A 19471-nucleotide genomic window follows, 5' to 3' on the forward strand; every position below is an offset into this window, starting at 1 on the left:
CTTTCCCATCTATCATGCAGCTGTGTGAACTGTAGTTTTTATTGTGTACATTCTTGCTCCATATTCGTCTTGTAACTAGAGATTTATATCTTTTGACCACCTTCCTCCAGCTCGCCAGCCACGCTTGGCATTTCTTGGCTCATAGATGCATTACTCCGAACTCAGCCTCGGTCACATGGCCGTGTGTGTGTGTGTGTGTGTGTGTGTGTGTGTCCTCTTATGAGGACACTAGTTGCTCTAGATTAAGAGCCCAGGCCACTCCAGTAGCATCTCATCTTCACTTGATTATGTCTGCAAAGACTGTATTTTCACATAAGGTCACATTCAGAGGTACTGAGGCTTTAGACTTTAACTTGTCTCTTTGGAGACACAGCTCAGCCCATGACAATGATCTGATGACAGAATCAGCCAGGTGTGAGTGAGCCAGGCCCCAGGGATTGCACCATCCCGGCCGCAGTGCAGGGCCTCGCCCTCCTGGCAGGGTCACGTCCCCAGCCTCCGGGTATCCTTAGGCCTCCACTCCCCGTCGGCTTCCTCCTGGGGCCTGTTCGCCTAAGCCTTCACTCTGCAAGGCACCTTCCTTCCCCACACCTCCTCCAGCATTTGTCCTCACAGCAAGTTCTCACTGCGGCCAACTCCCCGTGGCAGGTTTTTTCCACACTCTCTCTTTTTTTTTTCTTTTGTCCTTTTAGGGCTGCACCCACGGCATACGGAGGTTCCCAGGCTAGGGGTCTAATCGGAGCTGCAGCTGCCGGCCTACGCCACAGCCACAGCCATGCCAGATCCGAGCCGCGTCTGCGACCTACACCATAGCTCGTGGCAATGCTGGATCCTTAACCCACTGATCAAGGCCAGGGATCGATCAATCATGGTTCCTAGTCAGATTTGTTTCGCTGCACCATGACGGGAACTCCCTGCTGGCAATTTTTATGTTGCTTGTCTCATCTGGCCCCTGGTGTATGTTGTCACGTGACTTCTGCGACACTGACCTTCGTCTCTGCTGAATACTTCACGAACTTTCTCACGCCTTTTCTCGAGAAATATGGGTCCCGGGGAGGGAGTGGGGATGGATGGGGAGCTTGGGGTTAATAGATGCAGACTTTTGCCTTTGGAATGGATTAGCAATGAGATCCTGCTGGGTAGCACTGGGAACTATATCTGGTCTCATGTGATGGAGCATGGTACTGTGAGAAAAAATAATCTATACATGTTATGTGTGACTGGGTCACCTTGCTGTACAGTAGAAAGTTGGCAGAACACTGTAAACCAGCTATAATGGAAAGAATAAACATCATTATAACATAGAATTTAAAGAAAGAAATATGGATTCTGCTCCAGACACGATGCTTGGGTGGGGAGGCGGTGGCAGAGATCAAGTAGCATTGGACTACATGGAGGAAAACACCGTCTGGGTGTGTGTGTGTGTGCGCACGCGCGTATGTTAGCAGTTTTGGTCCCAACAGCTTTCTGAACTGCCAGAGCACCCCCTCACAGCAAGGGAACTCTGCCCACGATGCAAGTTGGATGATGAGGGGGATTTCTGGATGCAGCAGGTTCTTTTTTCTTTTTTTGGCTGCACCTGTCACATGCGGAAGTTCCCAGGCCAGGGATCGAACCCGCGCCACAGCAGTGACAATGCCAAACCCACCATGCCAACTCCTTAAACGCTAGGCCACCAGGGAACCCCTGGATGCAGCGGATGCTAAAGGGTGGGAAGTAGTTGTACAAAAGCTTGTCCCCAACGTTCAGAAGGTAAATCGTTTAGATTCTTGTCCGGGGAGACTTTCGGCACTTGGAGACGGAAGCGCTTCGCCTGTCCCCGTGTCAGCCGGATGTCTAACCGAACTCTGGGTCTCCTCCTCCACCCAGGCCTCTCTTCCTCTCCGTCGACACCGACCCAAGTGGTCAAGCAGCACACGTTTCCTCTTGAGTCCTACAAGCAAGAGCCCGAGCGACTGGAAAACCGCATCTATGCCTCGTCTTCCCCTCCAGACACAGGCCAGAGGTTCTGCCCATCCTCCTTCCAGAGTTCGGCCAGGCCTCCGTCAGCGTCGCCGACACACCATACTCCCCCCAGGACCGTAAGTCTGGGCCTTCCGCCGGGGGCCGGGCTGCTGGGTGTGGGATGGGGGGGGTCTGATTGTATCCAGCTAAGGATGTGTGCGCCCCACATGTGGGGTATATCTCATCATACATCACAAACTGAGAAAAATGACCAGGGCTCGGCAGGCAAGTGGCAGTCGGATGAACGGCAGCAGCTGGGCCAGGGCCAGAAAGAGGTTTCTGCTCCCTTAGGTTCTTTTTTAAAAATCAGTCCCGAACAGCTTTATTCGCATTGCTCTTGATTGAGATACGAAAGGCAAAAGTCACAAGCAGAGAAAGAGTTTTTCAATAGAAATTTTGTTCTGGGGTTTTAAGATGTAACGTCTGACATCATTTGGAAAGCATTCCTGGAAAGCGGAGCCTTTCAAAGTGGAAGGAGGTGGTGAAACGGCGTCTTTGCGTCCTTCCGAGGACCGGGATGCTGGGGTAAGGATGGACCTGCTGGCTTTGCGCCGGCACTTAAGCACTTCCACGTGGAGCGCCTGAAGTGTGGGACCACCCACGGCCGCCCCCTGGCTCATGTCAGAACCTCAGACGTTTGGTCTCCTTTCCTGTACCCGGCAAGGAACTAGGAACCCTATCGCTGAAGGGTGTCCCTGTGGCTGTAACTCTTTCACTCGGTTGTGGTATTAGTTTCCCGCAGCTGCTGTAACATTGTGGCACCAACTGGGAGCCTTAAAACAGCAGGAAGCTATTGTCTCACAGCTCTGGAGGCTGGAAGCCTGAAATCGAGGTCCGGCAGGACAGTGTCTCTGGCGGGGAGGATGCTTCGGGCCCCTTCTGGTGGCTCCAGGCTTTTCTTGGTTTGGAGCCACTGCACTCCCATCTCCGCCTCTATCTTTTTTTTTTTTTTCTTTTTTGCCCACCCCGTGGTGTACCGAGTTCCCAGGCCAGGGAGCAGATCTGAGCCACAGTTGTGGCAATGCCAGATGCTGTCGAACTGGGGATTGACCCTTCGTCCCAGTGCTCCAGAGATGCCGCTGATCCCCTTGCGCCATTGCGGGAACTCCTCCACCTGCGTCTTTACGTGGCTGTCTTCCTGCTGTGTTTGCTTGTGTCCAGATTTTCCTCTTCTTCACCAGTCACGTTGGACCAGGGCCCATCCTAACCCCGTGTGACCTCACCCTCACCTGATTCCGTCTGCCAAGACCTGACTTCCAAATAAAGTCTCCTTCACGGGTATCCGGGGTCGGGACCTCAGCACCGCACCATCCAACCACAGCAGGTGTTATCTTTGGGGAGGAAGAAGATGGCTTGTCCCGCAGAGCACACGCTCTGCCTGCCCTTGTTCATCCTGGGGTCGTTTTATGAGGTGTGAGCTTAGCGAGTATTGTTTCAAGTGCTGAGGGACAAAAGGCAAGGTGTTGTTTCTGCCTTCTAGGACTGACAGCCTGATGGGGAACAGAATAAAACCGTTCCCCAGATAAAACCGTTCAATGACAGTGGAAAGTAGGTTGGGTGGGAATCGGGCATGAAACAAATAATCGACCCTAAAGGGGGCAGGGGGCGGGGAAGGGAGGTTACGGTGGTCTGATAAGGCCAAGGAAGCCTCCGAGGGCTTGGTCGGTTTTAAATAAGGGGGGAGGTGAAGGGAGGGGCTCCTGGAAAAGAAAATCAGCCGTGACTTGGGGTGGGAACAAGTGTGACATGTAGCACTCAGAAGGAAGAGCACGTGGGTCAGAGCAGTGATGGGCGGCTGTCCCTGGGGGACGGGCATCTGCCAGCAAGCAGACTCTGAGGTTGGAGACAGAGGGTGGCTAGGAAGCAGGAGGTGGTCCAGACATGCAGAGACGCCGGACGTGGCTCCTTAGAGCTAAGGGGCTAGGGAGGAGGGTCATCTGTGTTCTTGGGTGTGAATGAGAAATCGTCTAGAAGTTTCTGTCCTCCTGGGCATTTAGCAAAGAGCCTTGGTCCTTGAGATAATGGAACCAAAAAAATCCAAAAGAGAAATGATGAGGCAACCCAATGGTGATCAAAGGCAGGAAGCCTCTACTCCCCTAGGGCTGGAGGGACGTGATGGGGGCCCATCAGATGGGAGGTGGGGCCACGTGTGTCTGCAGGAGCTGGGGCTGGGGCTACTGAGGAGCAGCCACTGGCCAGGGATGGCATTTGGGGCAGAGGGATGGCAACCAGCGTGTCCACCTCTTCCTGCCTTCCCACTGTGTGCCAACCCTGCCAAGAGGCCAGCGGGTCAGGCGATCTGGGACAGAGACCCCGGGGGAGCAGAGGGAGACCGGAGAAGGGGACACAGAGAGAAGCGACCGGCAGAGAGGCTTGCGTGGATAAAGGCTCAAAATATTGGCGTCTTCTCATGGACTGCAGATAAGTGGCAGAATGACCCCGTTTTAGAAAAGATGCTGATTTGAAGACAAGATGGTTCTTTTAACTTCAGATCATTTAAAGAGATGGCACACGTGCAGACCCAGGGTTTTTCCCCGATTGTAGAAGTTCTGTGCTTGGGACAAGCCTTGCTCAGTTTACATGAGAAAGAATCCAGAGGGTGTTTTGTTTTGCTTTGTTTTGTTTTGTTTTTTTGGTCTGCTTTCAGTTCATCCCCCGATGGTGACTAGAAAATGATATTCTTGGGAGTTCCCATTGTGGCTCAACAGTCATGAACCTAACTAGTATCCATGAGGTTGCAGGTTCAATCCCTGGCCTCGCCCAGTGGGTTAAGGATCCAGCATTGCCATGAGCTGTGGTATAGGTCCCAGATGCAGCTCGGATCTCAAGGGGCTGTGGCTGTGGCATAGGTTGTCGGCTGCAGCTCAGATTCCACCCCTAGCTGGAGAACTTCCATTTGCCATGGGTGCAGCCCTAAAAAGAAAAAAAGTAGAAAAATTATATGTATATATATATATTTGATGCACAGTGACTTTTGAGAACCATCCATGGCATGAATGGATAAACAAGATGCAGTCTTTCCACACAGTGGAGTATTTTTCCAACTAAAAAGGAAGGCAGCCCCGACCGATGCCACAAGACGAGTGAACTTGGTGCATATCATGCCAAGTGAAGCAAGCCCATCATAAAAGGACAGATGCCGTATGATTCCACTTCGAGGGGGTTCCTAGAGTGGTCAGATTCAGAGACAGAAAGCAGAACGGGGGTCACCAGGGGCTGGATGGGGAGAAACGGGGGCGTCGGTGTCTGATGAGGACGGACTGTCAGTTGAGGACGAAGGCGACGTTCTGAAGGTAACAGTGGTGATGGCGGCAGAGCACGACGACTGTACTTAGTGGCACTGAAGCATGCTCTTAAAAAAGGGTTAAAACGATCGGTTTTAGGTTATCTGTATTTTACCACCTTAAATGAATGGATCCAGTCAACACCACAACACGTATACAGTTTGAGCTTTAGAAAATCAGGGGGATCCCTCTGGGGTCCCCACTTAGGTTTGGAAATGCCCTGTTTCAAAATCGGAAGACAGTTTTTCTCTTGGTTGCTGACATTAATCAGGGGCCTTCATCCCACGTGTGAGTTTTTTCACCCCAAACCTCCAGGGGCTCCCCCTGAGGACGTTGCTCACGACGACCTCCGCAGCTGTCGTCTGGTCCAGGTCCCCTAGGCATTCGGCAGCCCTCGGCAGCAGGGCTGGTGATGGATTCAAGTGCATATAAAGTGTTTCTTTAGAATTAGATGATATCGAGCATCCTTATGTGCTAAGTGCTTTCCGAGCTTGGCTGATTTCATGCGTTTGGTTACCAGCAGGATCTGCCTATAGAGGAATGCGAGCGGCTGAAATAGACTTGGGTCCGCCTTTTGGAAGAAAAAGACACTTTCCCTAAACGTGGACTGTGAAAACCGCTTTTGCAAGACGTGTTCCCAGGAATTTTATTCTGAAGTTGAAAAGGGGTAACTCCTTAGTCCTGGGTAGATGGCACTCATTTTATTATTTATTTACTCAGCAAATATTTCCTAAGCAACTGCTGGCGGCCGGACGCCAGGCTCGGAAAGGCTGATGAGATGACAAGTCGGCAGGGGCTTTCGGTAGGCCAGGAGGCGGACTGCGTTTTTCCGTTCCCCACTTGTTGATAGCACATCACGCAGGGAGGGGCTCGATCAAAAGCTAATAACTCACTTGTCTATTGGGGTGGGGCGGTGTGCAGACAGGTGAATAATGACAATAGCATTTGGTAGAACCTGTGTCGTTATTACGGGTGAAAAAGCAAACACCCAGTGGGGACTCGGGGAGGAGTGGAAAGCCAATCCCGAGGAAGGAAGTGGAAGTTTTCCTCAGCCGCAGAGAGCAGGGTCATCAGCTCTGCATTGAGATGCCCCCTCTGGCTGGGTGTGGAAATTAGATGGCATTTGGGTGCAGCGGAGGCTCAGAGGACACGTGGTGTGACATGCTCTGGACCCTGGTGGCAGTGGAAGGTAAAGGGACCGGTGTTAAAACATAAAGAGCTGTTTGGGGAGTTCCCGTCATGGCTCAGTGGTTAATGAACCCGATGAGCATCCATGAAGACACGGGTTCAATCCCCGACCGACCTCCGTGGGTTAAGGATCCGGCATTGCTGAGAGCTGTGGTGTAGGTCGCAGACGTGGCTCAGATCCCATGTTGCTGTGGCTGTGGTGTAGGCCAGTGGCTGTAGGTTCGATTAGACCCCTCGTCTGGGAACCCCCATATGCTGTGGGTGCAGCCCTAAAAAGCAAAAAAAAAAAAGGAGCTGTTCGAGAGGTCAAATTGAAACAGATTTGGGATGCAGTGATTGATCAGTTGAGCCAGGAGAAGGGAAGCTTCAAGGAATGGATGATTCCAAAGGTTTTGCCTTAGAAAACTGGATGCTTGTTGGTTGCATTTGCTGGATAGGGAACGGGGCGGGGGGCAGGCTGTGTATGTGTGCGAGCATGTGTGTATAAGCACACACACATGTGAGTTTGGGTGGCGATGGTACCACAAGGTGCCCGCGGGATCGTCAAGTGGGGGATCCACGGGCACCTGGCTATGTGAGTCTGGAGCCAGAAATTAAGATTTTTTTTTAACTTTTATTTTTGGGGGCCACACCCACAGCATGCGGAAGTTCCCAGGCCAGGGATGGAACCGGTGCCACAGCAGCAACCTGGGCTGCAGCAGTGACAATGCCAGATCCTCAACCACTAGGCCACCAGGGAACTCCTCGAAATTAAGATGTTTTAAATCATCAGAATGGAAGTGGAATGTATGCCGTGTTAGTAGGTGAGATAATGCAGAGAAGGGTATGGTAGGTGCGAAAGTCAGGACAACGTGGACATTTGAAGGACAAAAAAAAAAAAAAAAAGGAAAGGGATTCTCAATTGCCTGGAAAGTAGGCAGGAAACCAGGCCGAACCGTATCCCAGGCGCACAAGGAATGCTTCATTGTGTTGTGTTTCCCGCCTTTGGAGGGCGTGATCCGTGATGTCACATGCAACAGACTGGCCTTGGCGTGGAAGGACTGAGGTCACGGGTAACCTTGGCAGGAAAACCTTCAATGGCCTGGTCGGGAGGATGTGGGCTGAATGACTGAGAGTGAAGAAGTGGAGACGTGGAGCCCACAGACTCCAGAACCCTGGCTTTGAAGGGGAGGAGGCGGGCCTGTAGCTGGGAGAATGTGGGTGATGGTTTCCTGCCATAAAGGGGAATGGATTTCAACACTAATGGGGAGAGAGTCAGTAGGAAGAGAACCTTTAGAGATGGAAGGGGAAAAGGAAACTGGTGAGTTTCCGTCAGAGGTGGGAGCGCAGAGGGGGGCGTTTGTTTTGAACCAATGGAAGAATCGTCTTGCGTGGGGTTGAGACCCTGATGCGAAGGTATTAGGAATTAGAATTGGTACTCAGCCACCTGCCTTTCCCCAGCAGCCCCTCCCTTGCTCTCCCTCGTTTTCTCCTGGGCGTTTCGCTCTTGGCCTGTGTCTTGCATCAGAGTCCCCGGAAGCGGGGCCTGAGCTGGGATTCTGGATGCAAGTTTGTTTATTTACCCTGGAGCGCTCACGGCAGCAAACTCCAAGGAGCAAGGGGAGGGAAGCAGCGAAGAGCAGGGGTGCAGTTTCAGGGTGATTTAACGGCCGCCTTTTGACAGGGAAGCTCTGCAGGGTAGATGGCACCAGAATTTGCCCTGCCTGGAGGCACGGAAGCCGGGCTTTCGTAGCTTCATGTGGGGCAGCTCTGGGATGCCCCAGGATGAGGGGATGCACCTGCAGCGGGGAGGGCGCTGCTCCCCAAGGACGGTCCTGTAAGGAGATTGCAGTTTGGGGCCATTAGCAGCAGCCCCTGCAGCAGCTTGGTGACAGGGAGCCAGTGACAGGAAACCCAAGACACCTGCTACAGCCTGGAGTCTCTGTCGTCCTCGTCTCTTGCCTGCTCCGTTCCTGTATCCAATGGCCTGGGCACCGTATCAGTGTTTCTGTGGCTCTGGAGCAAACCTCCCCCAAACGTAAGACAACAGGCATTTCTTTTTTGGTTTGCATTTGTTTTTGTCTTTTTAGGGCCACACCCGAGGCGTATGGAGGCTTGCAGGCTAGGGGTCAAATCAGAGCTACAGGGCTGGTCTACACCACAGCCACAGCCACGCAGATCTGAGCCTCGTCTGCGACCTACACCACAGCTCACGGCAATGCAGGGTCCTTAACCCACTGAGCAAGGCCAGGGATCGAACCCATGTCCTCATGGATACTAGTCGGGTTCATTAACCACTGAGCCACGATGGGAACTCCAGGACAACAAGCATTTCTTGAGCTCGCAGGTCTGCGGGCCAGCGGCCTGGGTTGGGCATTCTTCTGGTCTCTGCTGTGCTTACTCACACACCTGTGGTCACATAGCAGGTCACTTGGGGACTGGCTGGACCCGGGTGGCCTCAGCCAGAACAGCCTGTCTCTATTCTCTGCGGTCTGTCCTCCTCCGGCCGACCCGCTGGACGGGCGCTTAAGGGCAGGGACGGGGTTCCCAGACACACAGAGGTCTACGCAAGGCTTTGTAAGGCCGAGGCTCAGAACTCCGCAACGACCCGTCCAACCCCGGGTGGAATCTCTGTCCTCTCCCCTTGGGGTCTGAGTTGGGCTTGTGACTTGCTTTGACCAACAGAACGAAGTAGATTTGACTGTCACGTCGCAGGCCGTGGACGCGGGAAGGGGTGGAAGCTGCGGGCCGCTTTGGACGGCCACCTCCCGTCTCACCACCTAACGCAGCAGCGAACCCACGGCGTGCTCGAGTCTAGAGGCTTATTTATCTCTACTTAAGGCGTCTGATTTAGATGGTTAACTGAATTAACCCAGTTCCTCGTTGAGAGCATCTTTCTGGGAAGCAAGACTGTCACAGTTTGTGTTCGGAGAAATGGAGAATCTAAGCCAGACGTGAGCGCACGGGAGGTTTCCGAGCAAGTGCTCCTCGGGTCAACATCCGGGGAGAAGGAAGGAGGGGACGGGCAGAGGGAGAAGGTGCGATGCGGTGAAGTCTCAGCACGGTCCTCCGCAGGCCCATGGGGAGCTCCTCAGGGCGGCCCCACGTCGGGCCGAAGGAGCCAGGCTCTATGCCAGCGTCCCCAGTCGTGAGATGACAGCTGTCCTGGAAGGGACTTGACCTTGGGCAAGGCCCCTCTCACCAGCCAGGCACAATCCTAGCTGATTGTTGAGGCCATCAGCTGGCAGGTGCCCACAGCTGGGGGAAACCCTTCACGCTGGCAGGGTTCAGAGTCGCGCAGTTGACCCTTGAACAGCACAGGTTTGGACTGCCAGGGGCCACTCCTGCGCAGCTTTTTTTCGGTAGTACATACTACAGTTCTGCACCGTCCAAGCTTGGCTGAGTCCTCGGATGCATAACCCCAGATCCGGAGGAAGCACATCTACTGGACTTGCCGCTGCAGGAAGGGTCAGCCCCCACTGGCCTTGTTAGGGGTCACCTGTACCTCACACCCTCTAAGATGTGGACTTATTCCTTATTTTATTTTTCCTATTCATGATACCAAAACTCTGATGGGTGAAAATAGGGCTGTCATATTCCTTATGATACGGTTAATAGGGAACTAAAATGAAGAAAGGGGTTCAGGATGGTTGGTTGAGCCTGAATGAAAAAGATTGCACTGGGCGGTGGGGGGGGGGGGGAGGAGTGTCACGGAAGCCCCCGTCCCAGCCATGGGAGCGAGCCACCCTGCAGGTGGGTCATCCAGCCCCAGTCAAGCCCCCAGAGGAGACCGCGGCCCCGGCCAGTACTGGACTAGAGACCTGGTACCAGAGATCCTATACCAGGCACGCCCGCTGAACGACCCATGAACGCCTGACCCACAGAAACCATGAGACAAAGTACTCACTCGCCTGCCAGGGGCGGCCAGAACAAAACGTCACAGACTGGGTGGCTTAAACAACAGGAATTGAGTTGTCACAGTTCTGGAGTCTGGGAATCTAGGATCGAGGAGCTGGTAGATTTGGTTTCTCCAGAGGGCTCTCTCCTTGGGGGCAGGCGACCGCTGTCCCCTGTGTCCTCTGTGCAGACGTGTCCCCAGTGTCTCTTCCTCCTGTTACAAAGACACCAGTCCTAAGGGATTAGGAGTCCACCCTTATGGCTTCATTTAATCTTCACTATCTCTTTAAAGGTCCCGTCTCCAAATACAGCCCCACCGAGGGTCAGGGCTTCAAGGTGAATGGAGGTGGGAACGCGGCTTAGTCCTTAACCGATAATAAAGTGTTACTGTCATCTTAAGCCACCGAGCTTTGGGGTGATCTGCCCTGGATCAAAAGATAACTCATACTTAGTTCCTCATGTTTGTGGGGAAGGAAACAATTCGGCGAATTCAGGAAGAGACAATGAACTCAGGAGCTTTGGGTTCTTTTTAAAAACCGACCGTCTTACCACGGCATCAGTCTCCGAGATGCTTCGTTTTCCCATTTGGCAGGAAATCACCAGCCAATCTTTCAAGGTTGTTGTTTGGACTAATTAGCCGCTCTTAAAGTGAGAAAAGCACTTTTTAAAGTGAGAAAAGCACTTTAAAAACCTAAAAGTATTTCAAATCGCTTGACATTAAGGAGAAGTTAAAGATTTCATGTCCACTTCGTTTTCTATTCGTCTCCCATTTTAAACATCAACTTACCCCCTAATAAGGCCTTGATGCTAAGACGATCTGCCCAGAAGTGGCCAATGAACAGTTTCATCATCTGTTACTCACCACAGATTAGATAATTTAAAAATAGTCGGGAAAAGATTCACGTTGGGTCAAGGAGTAGGAGCTGCAGCGAGAGCTGCTCCGTAATGGGGCTGGTTATCATGAGGGTTGGAACTTGGACAAGTGTGGCCTGTGTGTTGAAGAGACAGGCAGAGAACATTTATCCTCCTAGCTGTCAAAAAAGGCATTATACTTGGCATTCTTCCTGCGTCCTTGCGCTGCGGGAATCATGACCTGATGGGCAGGAAGAAGCCAGAGTGCCAATATGAGAGAGATGTGCCTGGCCCGTTTTCTGAGCGGCAGCCAGGGTCTGTGGGCTTCTCGTTTACTCTCTTCCCCAGAACAGCTGAGTTCCAAGGAAAGGAGGTTGGATCTTTTTTACCCGGACATTTTTTAAAGCTCGATAAATGTCCTGCCTCCACAGGGGCCCTGGAGAACAACCAGTCCCTCGGCAGTGATTTCCTAAGAGCCTGTCAATTGCCTGGCACCGTCCTAGGTGCTGATGGCGGCTGAGATGGTTCCTGCTGTCACGTCTCCCAGCAGGAAGGAAGTCCTGCGGGATCAGGACCCCGAGCTCAAACATGGAGGGGGTGCCTCCCCCCTCTTCATTCCTGGGTCACGACCTAACAGATGGAGGATCAGCTTCAAAAGATTCACGGGTCCCCTGTCCATTCACTCGGCAGTGCTGTGATCCAGGAGAGACCACTGTGGGATTAAAAAAAAAGTCAGTCTCCAGTGGGGGTTTATTTTTGCCGACTTGGCTGATGAAGCCAACTCTTCTCGAGGTTGAATCTGCCATCACGACAGTGGCCACTGTGGGCTTCAGCTTGCGATTTCCACCCTGGAGGAGCAACCCTGCCTTACCTGGCAGAGGCGATGGGCTAACATATCGGTGTCACACGGAGTCGGGAGGGTGGCTGGAGTTTATCACGGGTGTCTACCCGCCGTACCTCTACCGGGAGGCAGGATCCGTTGCCATCATCCTTCCCCCTCACCCGGGCTGGGGTGACGCATGTCCCCTAATAAGTAACCAGTTAAGCGCACCTCGGGGATCACCGATTCCTCTCAGCTGGGGCAGTAGCCAGCTTGCCGAGGGTGGCAGAGTGAGCGTGAGAGGGCAGGGAGTGGATGGAGGCTGTGGCCATCTTTATCAGGAGGCTTGGCGTGAAGAGGAGGCGTGAGTGAGGGCTGTAGCTGGAGACGCTCCAGAAGGGCGTTTCTGTTAACAGACGGGTGTAACTTGAGCATGTGAATATGCTTGGCAAAAGGAGTTACCAGTTCCCGAACTTTCGATGCCTCTCCACCCAGTTAGAGGCAAGGGTTTCTCTCCCAGGATTGTGATGAGGCTCCCATGAGATCAGCTTACCCATCAGGTTACACAAAGGCTCCTAAGCTGGCATGGAACAGAACTGAATACATTGAATTGAACCCAGGTAATTGGGTTCCAAAACCCAATTCTTGCTATGGTTTTTTTTTTTTTTTTTTTTTAATGCCTCCTGAGAAGTTCAAGATTCTCGGCCTTGCATGCTGACTCAGCACCTTAGCCCATATCCTTAATTCCCCGGTTGGCACACGCTGGCCCATGGGCCACATGTGGCCCATTGACTGTTCTTGTCATTAAAGTTTTATTAATATGTGGCCACAGTTATCCATCGATGCACGCTCTTTAGCAGCCGTCATGCTACAGCAGCAGACGTGAGTAATTGCAGTGAAGACTGGGCAGCTGGCAAAGCCTAAAATATTTACCACCTGGCCTTTTTGCAGAAAACAATCTTGCTAGCTCCTGACCAGTCTATGCCAGAGCTTTCCTCTATTGCCATCCAGTTAATTGCTAATACATCCCGTGCAAAGGGGCACCATGAGGCCAGTCCCCAGAAAGGCCAGAGACAGGCTGTAGAGCTTGCCCCCACCAAAGACCCGGGGCACGTCTCGCTGGGGAGGACAAAGGGGTCAGTCACCAGCCTGCCCACAAGAGGCGCAGGAATCAGAAGGCCAAAAGGATGGCAAACTGGCGAGTGGCCCTGCAGAGTTGGGCTGAAGGATTAGCATTCTCCTACCCCTCAGTGTCACTATGCAGTCGCTTCTGGACTGGACTGGGGACGTGTGGAGTGATACGAGTTTGAGTTGGAAGGGCCCTTAGAGCTCCTTGAGTTGGGGAAGGATGCAGAGTTGATGTAAGCAGCACAGGTGGGCCTCATACTCTTCCAACAGCGGTTTTCAGAGGAGTGCATAGGTCAGACTTACTTTGTAATAGAAGGAATGACTCCAGGAAGTCCCCCTGTGGTGCACGGGGTGAAGGATCCCGCGTTATCACTGCAGCAGCTCAGGTCACTGCTGAGGCACAGGTTTGATCCTTGGCCTGGGAACTTCCACATGCTGAGGGTATGGCCAAAAAAAAAGACAGCTCTATTGATGAGCTGGAAGTTGGACTTCCTGGGGGAAAGATGGAGCGAGCCAGCTAGTCATGAAAGTCCAGCTGGAGATGACAAAGCACCGAATTCAGGCCACAGGAGTGGACAATTGGAGGAAGGAGTGATTGTTTTAAAAAGCATAAGATGAAAATAAGCTGGTCTTGGTGGTACCTGCCCAGGTACGTGGAGGGTGAAAGGAGGGCTCTGGGGGGCCTCTCCAGTTGCCAGCATGAAAGGGCGGGTGGCAGGTTCGTCAAGTTAGAAAGGGGCAGGAGATGTGGGGGCACTTTCTGTGATTCTTTTGGGGCATCAAATAGAAGGATCAAGGGGCCTGGATAGACAGTCTGGAGCGGAGCAGCAGAGGTTTAGAAAACTGATTTTCTTTGTCCGTTTTATTTACCTATTGATTAAGTCAAAGAAATCAGGACTCTTAAAACACCTGGACCAGTGCAGCTGCTGGTGCCAGGAAGGAAACACAGTCTAATTCTGTTAAGGGGCACTTTACTGGCACAGTTGCAGGCAAATGCGTTTTTAGGGGCTGAACATTCAAGGGTGGAAAAATGACTCTACCTAATCGTCCATTCCAGATGGGCTTGTCTTGATTTGCATTTAGATGGAATTCCGTAAGCTCAGGACTAGGATTGCCCCTAACTCAGAGCACTTAGAAAAGCATTAACTTTAGCCAGCGAAGGACCGTTGGTACAGCAGTGACACAAACCATAACACCACTAGTAATGGTGGGGCCATAACGACTCCGTGGACATGAGCTGTTGGCATCGTGGGAAAGGTGAGCACGAGCCTCCCTGGCATCTGCCTGAGAATGGAGTGCCTGCCTGTTAATGAATGATGCCGAAATTCTGCAGCCGGGCTGGAGTCAACCTGTTTTCAAGGGGGTGCGTGCTATGGCATTTTTTCCCACTGTTTTTGAGGCTTAGCGTGGGACCCTAAACCGATGGTATCTTGAGTCCCGAGTAAGAAGGTCATCTGCTCATCTTGAGCCTGATGGAAGAAGAGGTATACTTTATTCAGAAAAAGGGAAATCGAAGGAGGTAGTTCAATAAAAAGCCCTCTAAGGAACGACACAGAGGGCATTCTAATCTGATTTCTGTGTCTCTGCCAGGGTTTTCCGCTCCACGCTCTGTCTCAAAAGCAAATTAAAAGGCCATCGCTTATGATGTGTTCATTTACAAATTGGGAAGGCGATTCAATTACCTTGGTTTAGCCTGATTAAGCCATCCCATTTACTTTCTTTGCATTTAATTTTTAAAATTAGATGCATCTGGAGAAGTATTGCATCCTCTCTTAAAAACAGCATTCCTCGAAGATGAAGAGTTCTGGCGATTGGTTGCCCAGCACTGTAAAGGCACTGGACACTCCTTAACTGTGCACTTCAAAATGGTTGAGAGCGGGAGTTCCCATCGTGGCTCAGCAGTAAGGAACCCGACTCGTATCCATGAGGACGTGGGTTCGATCCCTGGCCTTACTCTGTGGGTTAAGGATCCTGCATTACTGTGGCTGTGGTGTAAGGCTGGCAGCTGCAACTCCAATTTGGCCCCCAGCCTGGGAACTTCCATGTGCTACAGGTGCAGCTCTAAAAAGACAAAAAAAAAAAAAGTGGTTAACAGGGTGAATTTTATGTTATGTGTATTTTACCACAATTAGGACTTTTTTTGGGGGGGGGGGTCTTTTTTTGCCTTTTCTAGGGCCACTCCGGTGGCATATGGAGGTTCTCAGACTAGGGGTCCAATCGGAGCTGTAGCTGCCGACCTACACCAGAGCCACAGCAACTTGGGATCTGAGCTGGGTCTGCGACCTACACCACAGCTCACGGCAATGCCAGATGCTTAACCCCCTGAGCAAGGCCAGGGATCGAACCCACAACCCCATGGTTCCTAGTCGGATTCGTTAACCACTGCGCCACAGCAGGCATTCCTGGACATTTTTTTTTTAATATTATTCCTCTAATTATATAGAGAAGCAAAAAAGAAGAAAATGAAAACTTCCCGGAGTTCCACCACTTGGAGACAGACAGTTAAATTGTTGTGTAACGTTCTTTACTTGGCCTTTGTTGTTGCTTTATCCACGGATATAGAAGCAGACATATGGGAAATGTAGATGATGGAACAGACTATTCAGCCACTTAGCTTTTCACTTCATATTATAATCAGGCCCCTGTCTTCAATTTACATAGTTTGGTTGTCAGGAGAATGTCATTTTAAAAAGCCTCCTGTTCATAGAATATCGTGGTTTCACAGCATTAACTCATTTATAAAGTTAAATTTTTTGCACAAATTATAAAGCCCCAAATTCCTGGGTCTAATACAGTAAACAACAAACACCACATAGAGCTGGAAAGCCTGTTGACCAAAGCCATCGAATAGAGACCGTGTTGATATTTGGATAAAACTAGTGCAGTTTAGGAACAACATTGTAAATCAGTGATATATTTTTTTAATTTTTAAATAGTGCAATTTCAATAGATTTACTCACTCACGATCAGATTCTTTTAAGATTGGGTATATGCAATACTTCAGGACCCAGAGGGCATAAGAGTTTTGAGCTATTTGCCTTCCCAAGACTCAACTGCCAGTTTGGGGTCCGGTGAGCGGGAGAATGAGGGGAACAAGTCTTACCCTGAGATCTGTCCTCCGATGCTGAACTTGACTCTGTCCTTCCCCTTTGATTATGTCTGACAATTAAAGGTTGATTTAAAGAAGCAGTGTGGGAATTCCCGTTGTGGCTCAGCAGGTTAAGAACCTGAGTAGTATCCATGGGGATGTAGGTTCGATCCCTGGCCTCACTCAGTGGGTTAAGGATCTGGCATTGCCGTGCACTGCTGTGTCACTCACCTGGCTGTGGCTGTGGTGTAGGCCGGCCGCTGCAGCTCCAACTCGACCCCTCGCCTGGGAATGTCCATAGGCTGCAAGTGCTGCTCTAAAAAAGAAGAAAATTAAAGGAAGGAAGAAAGACCCAGTTTATGTGTTCATTACCCGTCCTTCGTAATGCTCGAATCAGCTAGGTCACAGTATCAATATGGCTTAGCTTTTTCAGACTATAAGAATGAACTACAGAAATAATTTTCCGCTAGCTATATTTGATGTGTTAGAACACAGCTCATGGAAAATATCTACTTAATTCGTTCAGGATTTTTCCTGGGATGCCCCCCACCCCCACCCCCGCCAGGAGGCTGTATACAACACTACATGCTGAAATAATCAAAGAAAGTATCTTCAAGAAGCCTGGTCTTCGTGGCTCAAGAGCCCATGCTCCTTCCCGCAGGCAGGACACGGGTCCACAGAGGGGGTGATGTTTTTTGCTCTGCCTGTGCACTTATCCAATCTCACAAGTGGGTAATTAAAAAGTCCATTTCCCACTCGGCATAAATCCTTGACCTTATTCACTGGGTGCATTAGGCTTGCAAACCTCTAGCCAGTGACCGTGAAGGACCCTTATGTTAAGGTATCTGTGTGGTGAGAGAGGAAAGCCTTCGAGTCAACGTAAATACTCATCCATCGCCTTTAAACAAGGGGGTAAAAGCAGATAGAAAGGCTTTTAGAGCCAGTAGCTCCAGGGACTTAGAGTCTAGTCAGCAGTTAGCTTGTTGGCCTGACGTAAGTGGAAGGACGTACGCTCCATGGACTCCACTGAGCAAAGCCAAGCTGTTGGTCACTCATTCTTCTAAGAAAGAGGGAAAGCGGGTGCAGACAGCAGTTGAGCAGGGAATGTATTGCCTGGATAAAATAAACCCAAATAATCAAAGGTCTGTTCAAAAGAAAAGTAGAAATAAAGAGCCTGCTTTTTATTTATTTATTTATTTTTGTCTTTTTAGGGCCGCACCCGCGGCATATGGAGGTGCCCGGGCTAGGGGTCCAATCAGAGCTACAGCTGCCGGCCTACACCGCAGCCACAGCAACTCGGGATCCTTAACCCACTGAGCGAGGCCAGGGATTGAACCTGCAACCTCATGGTTCCTAGTCGGATTCATTTCTGCTGCACCATGATGGGAACTCCAAGGCTGCTTTTTAAATAAACCACCAGGGCCAAAGTGAGAAGATTGAGTTGTATTTACAGATATATTTGGTTGAGCACATAGAATAAGGTCAGATTTTATTTCCATTCAGACAGCGCTGTAACGGCTGCTTTGGACCAAGTCCCTTCCTTACTTAGTCAAGCAGGAGCTTCATGCTCATTATAGAACCAGAATTTCTGTAACTGTCCTATCATCTTCTTCTCTTCCAGAGCCTTATTGAATTAAATTCTGAATTGATTGAGAAGATAAGCAGTAGCCATTAAGAGATTCTGTGCCTTATTTCCAGCTTGGTCCTTTTTTTTTTTTTTTTTTCTTCTTCTTCTTCTTTTTTCACCACTCTGTGGCACATGGAGCTCCCGGGCCAGGGATCAGATCCAAGTCACAGCTGCGACCTACACCATAGCTGCAGCAACACTGGATCCTTAACCCACTGTGCCCAGCTGGAGACCCAACCTGTGACCTGCAGCTGCCGAGATACCGTGGATCCTGTTGCACCACAATGGGAACTTCCCAGCTTGGTCCTTTAATACAGAAGGGCAGCCGTGAAAAGAATAGAAAGCAGCTCCTTATTCGTCTATACCAGGAAGAACTTGGATGGAATGATTAGACGAGCTGTGGGTTAGTTAAAACCATCTCATCCCAGGTTCCTCATTGACACGATCCAGAGTCATCCCTTTACTCATCTTATACGTGGATCTGATCTTTCAAAGATTTATGCTGAGCTAAATATACTGTGGGACTAAAGATATTTGCACATGAAAGAAACTTTTTTCTCACTGTCATGTCATCTCATTTTGTAGGGCCCTGTTTTAAATTTCCAGTTATTTCCGGTGTTTCTTTTTTATAATCATTTTTTAAAATTATAGTTGATTTACAGCGTTGAGCTCCTGCTCCTCTTCATTCCTCAGATGACACATCTATACTTCTCTGCGGCCATGATAGACCATGATGTGCTTACAGTTTTCTTCTTTTTTTTTATTATAGTTGATTTCCAATGTTGTGCCCATCTTGGCTGTACAGCAAAGTGACCCAGTCATACCCATATATACGCTCCCTTTCTTATATTCTCTTCCATCATGGTCCATCCCAGGAGACTGGATATGGTTCCCTATGCTGTACAGCAGGACCTCATGGCTCATCCATGCTCAATGTAAGAGTCCTCATCTATGAACCCCAAGCTCCCCGTCCATCCCGCTCCCTTCCCCTCCCCCTTGGCAACCACAAGTCAGGTCTCTGTGTCTGGGAGTCCGTTTCTGTTCTGCAATGGGGGCATAGTTTAGAGTCCACATAGAAGTGATATCATATGGGATTTGTCTTTCTCTTTCTGACTTACTTCACTTAGTAGGATAATCTCCAGTTGCCTCCATGTTGCTGCAAAAGGGATTATCTTGTTGTTTTTATGGCTTAGTAATATTCCACTGTATACATGTACCACAGCTGCTGCTGCTTCTTTTTTTTTTTAAGGCCTGCACCTGTGGCACATGGAGGTTCCCAGGCTAGAGGTCAAATCAGAGCTGTAGATGCCAGCCTACACCACAGCCTCAGAAACGCCAGCCGCATCTGCCACCTACACCACAACTCATGGTAACGCCCGATCCTAAACCCACAGAGCGAGGCCAGGGATCAAACCTTTACCCTCATGGATACTAGTCAGTTTGGTTACCACTGCGCCACAGCAGGCACTCCTGTACCACACCGTCTCAATCCATTCATCTGTCAACGGACGTTTAGGTTGTTTTCATATTTTTTTAACTTCGCCGCAAATCTGGTACTGCTAAGATTTTAGGTTAGCCTAAGTTTTCAGTCATTATTATTTATT

The 19471-nt window shown here is 50.5% G+C and overlaps 1 protein-coding gene across 6 annotated transcripts in view; it reads left to right on the forward strand.

Moving 5' to 3' along the window:
* PRKAG2 (protein kinase AMP-activated non-catalytic subunit gamma 2) overlaps positions 1–19471 on the forward strand; it is a 278412-nt gene that overhangs the window by 174527 nt on the left and 84414 nt on the right. For all 6 annotated transcript variants that reach the window (XM_047763904.1, XM_047763902.1, XM_047763903.1 and 3 more), the window contains one exon: positions 1870–2081. In XM_047763904.1, coding sequence (XP_047619860.1) covers positions 1870–2081 — 212 coding nt within the window. The remainder of the gene's footprint in view (positions 1–1869; positions 2082–19471) is intronic.

This window comes from Phacochoerus africanus, chromosome 16, assembly GCF_016906955.1.
Source record: "Phacochoerus africanus isolate WHEZ1 chromosome 16, ROS_Pafr_v1, whole genome shotgun sequence".
Classification (NCBI taxonomy): domain Eukaryota; kingdom Metazoa; phylum Chordata; class Mammalia; order Artiodactyla; family Suidae; genus Phacochoerus; species Phacochoerus africanus.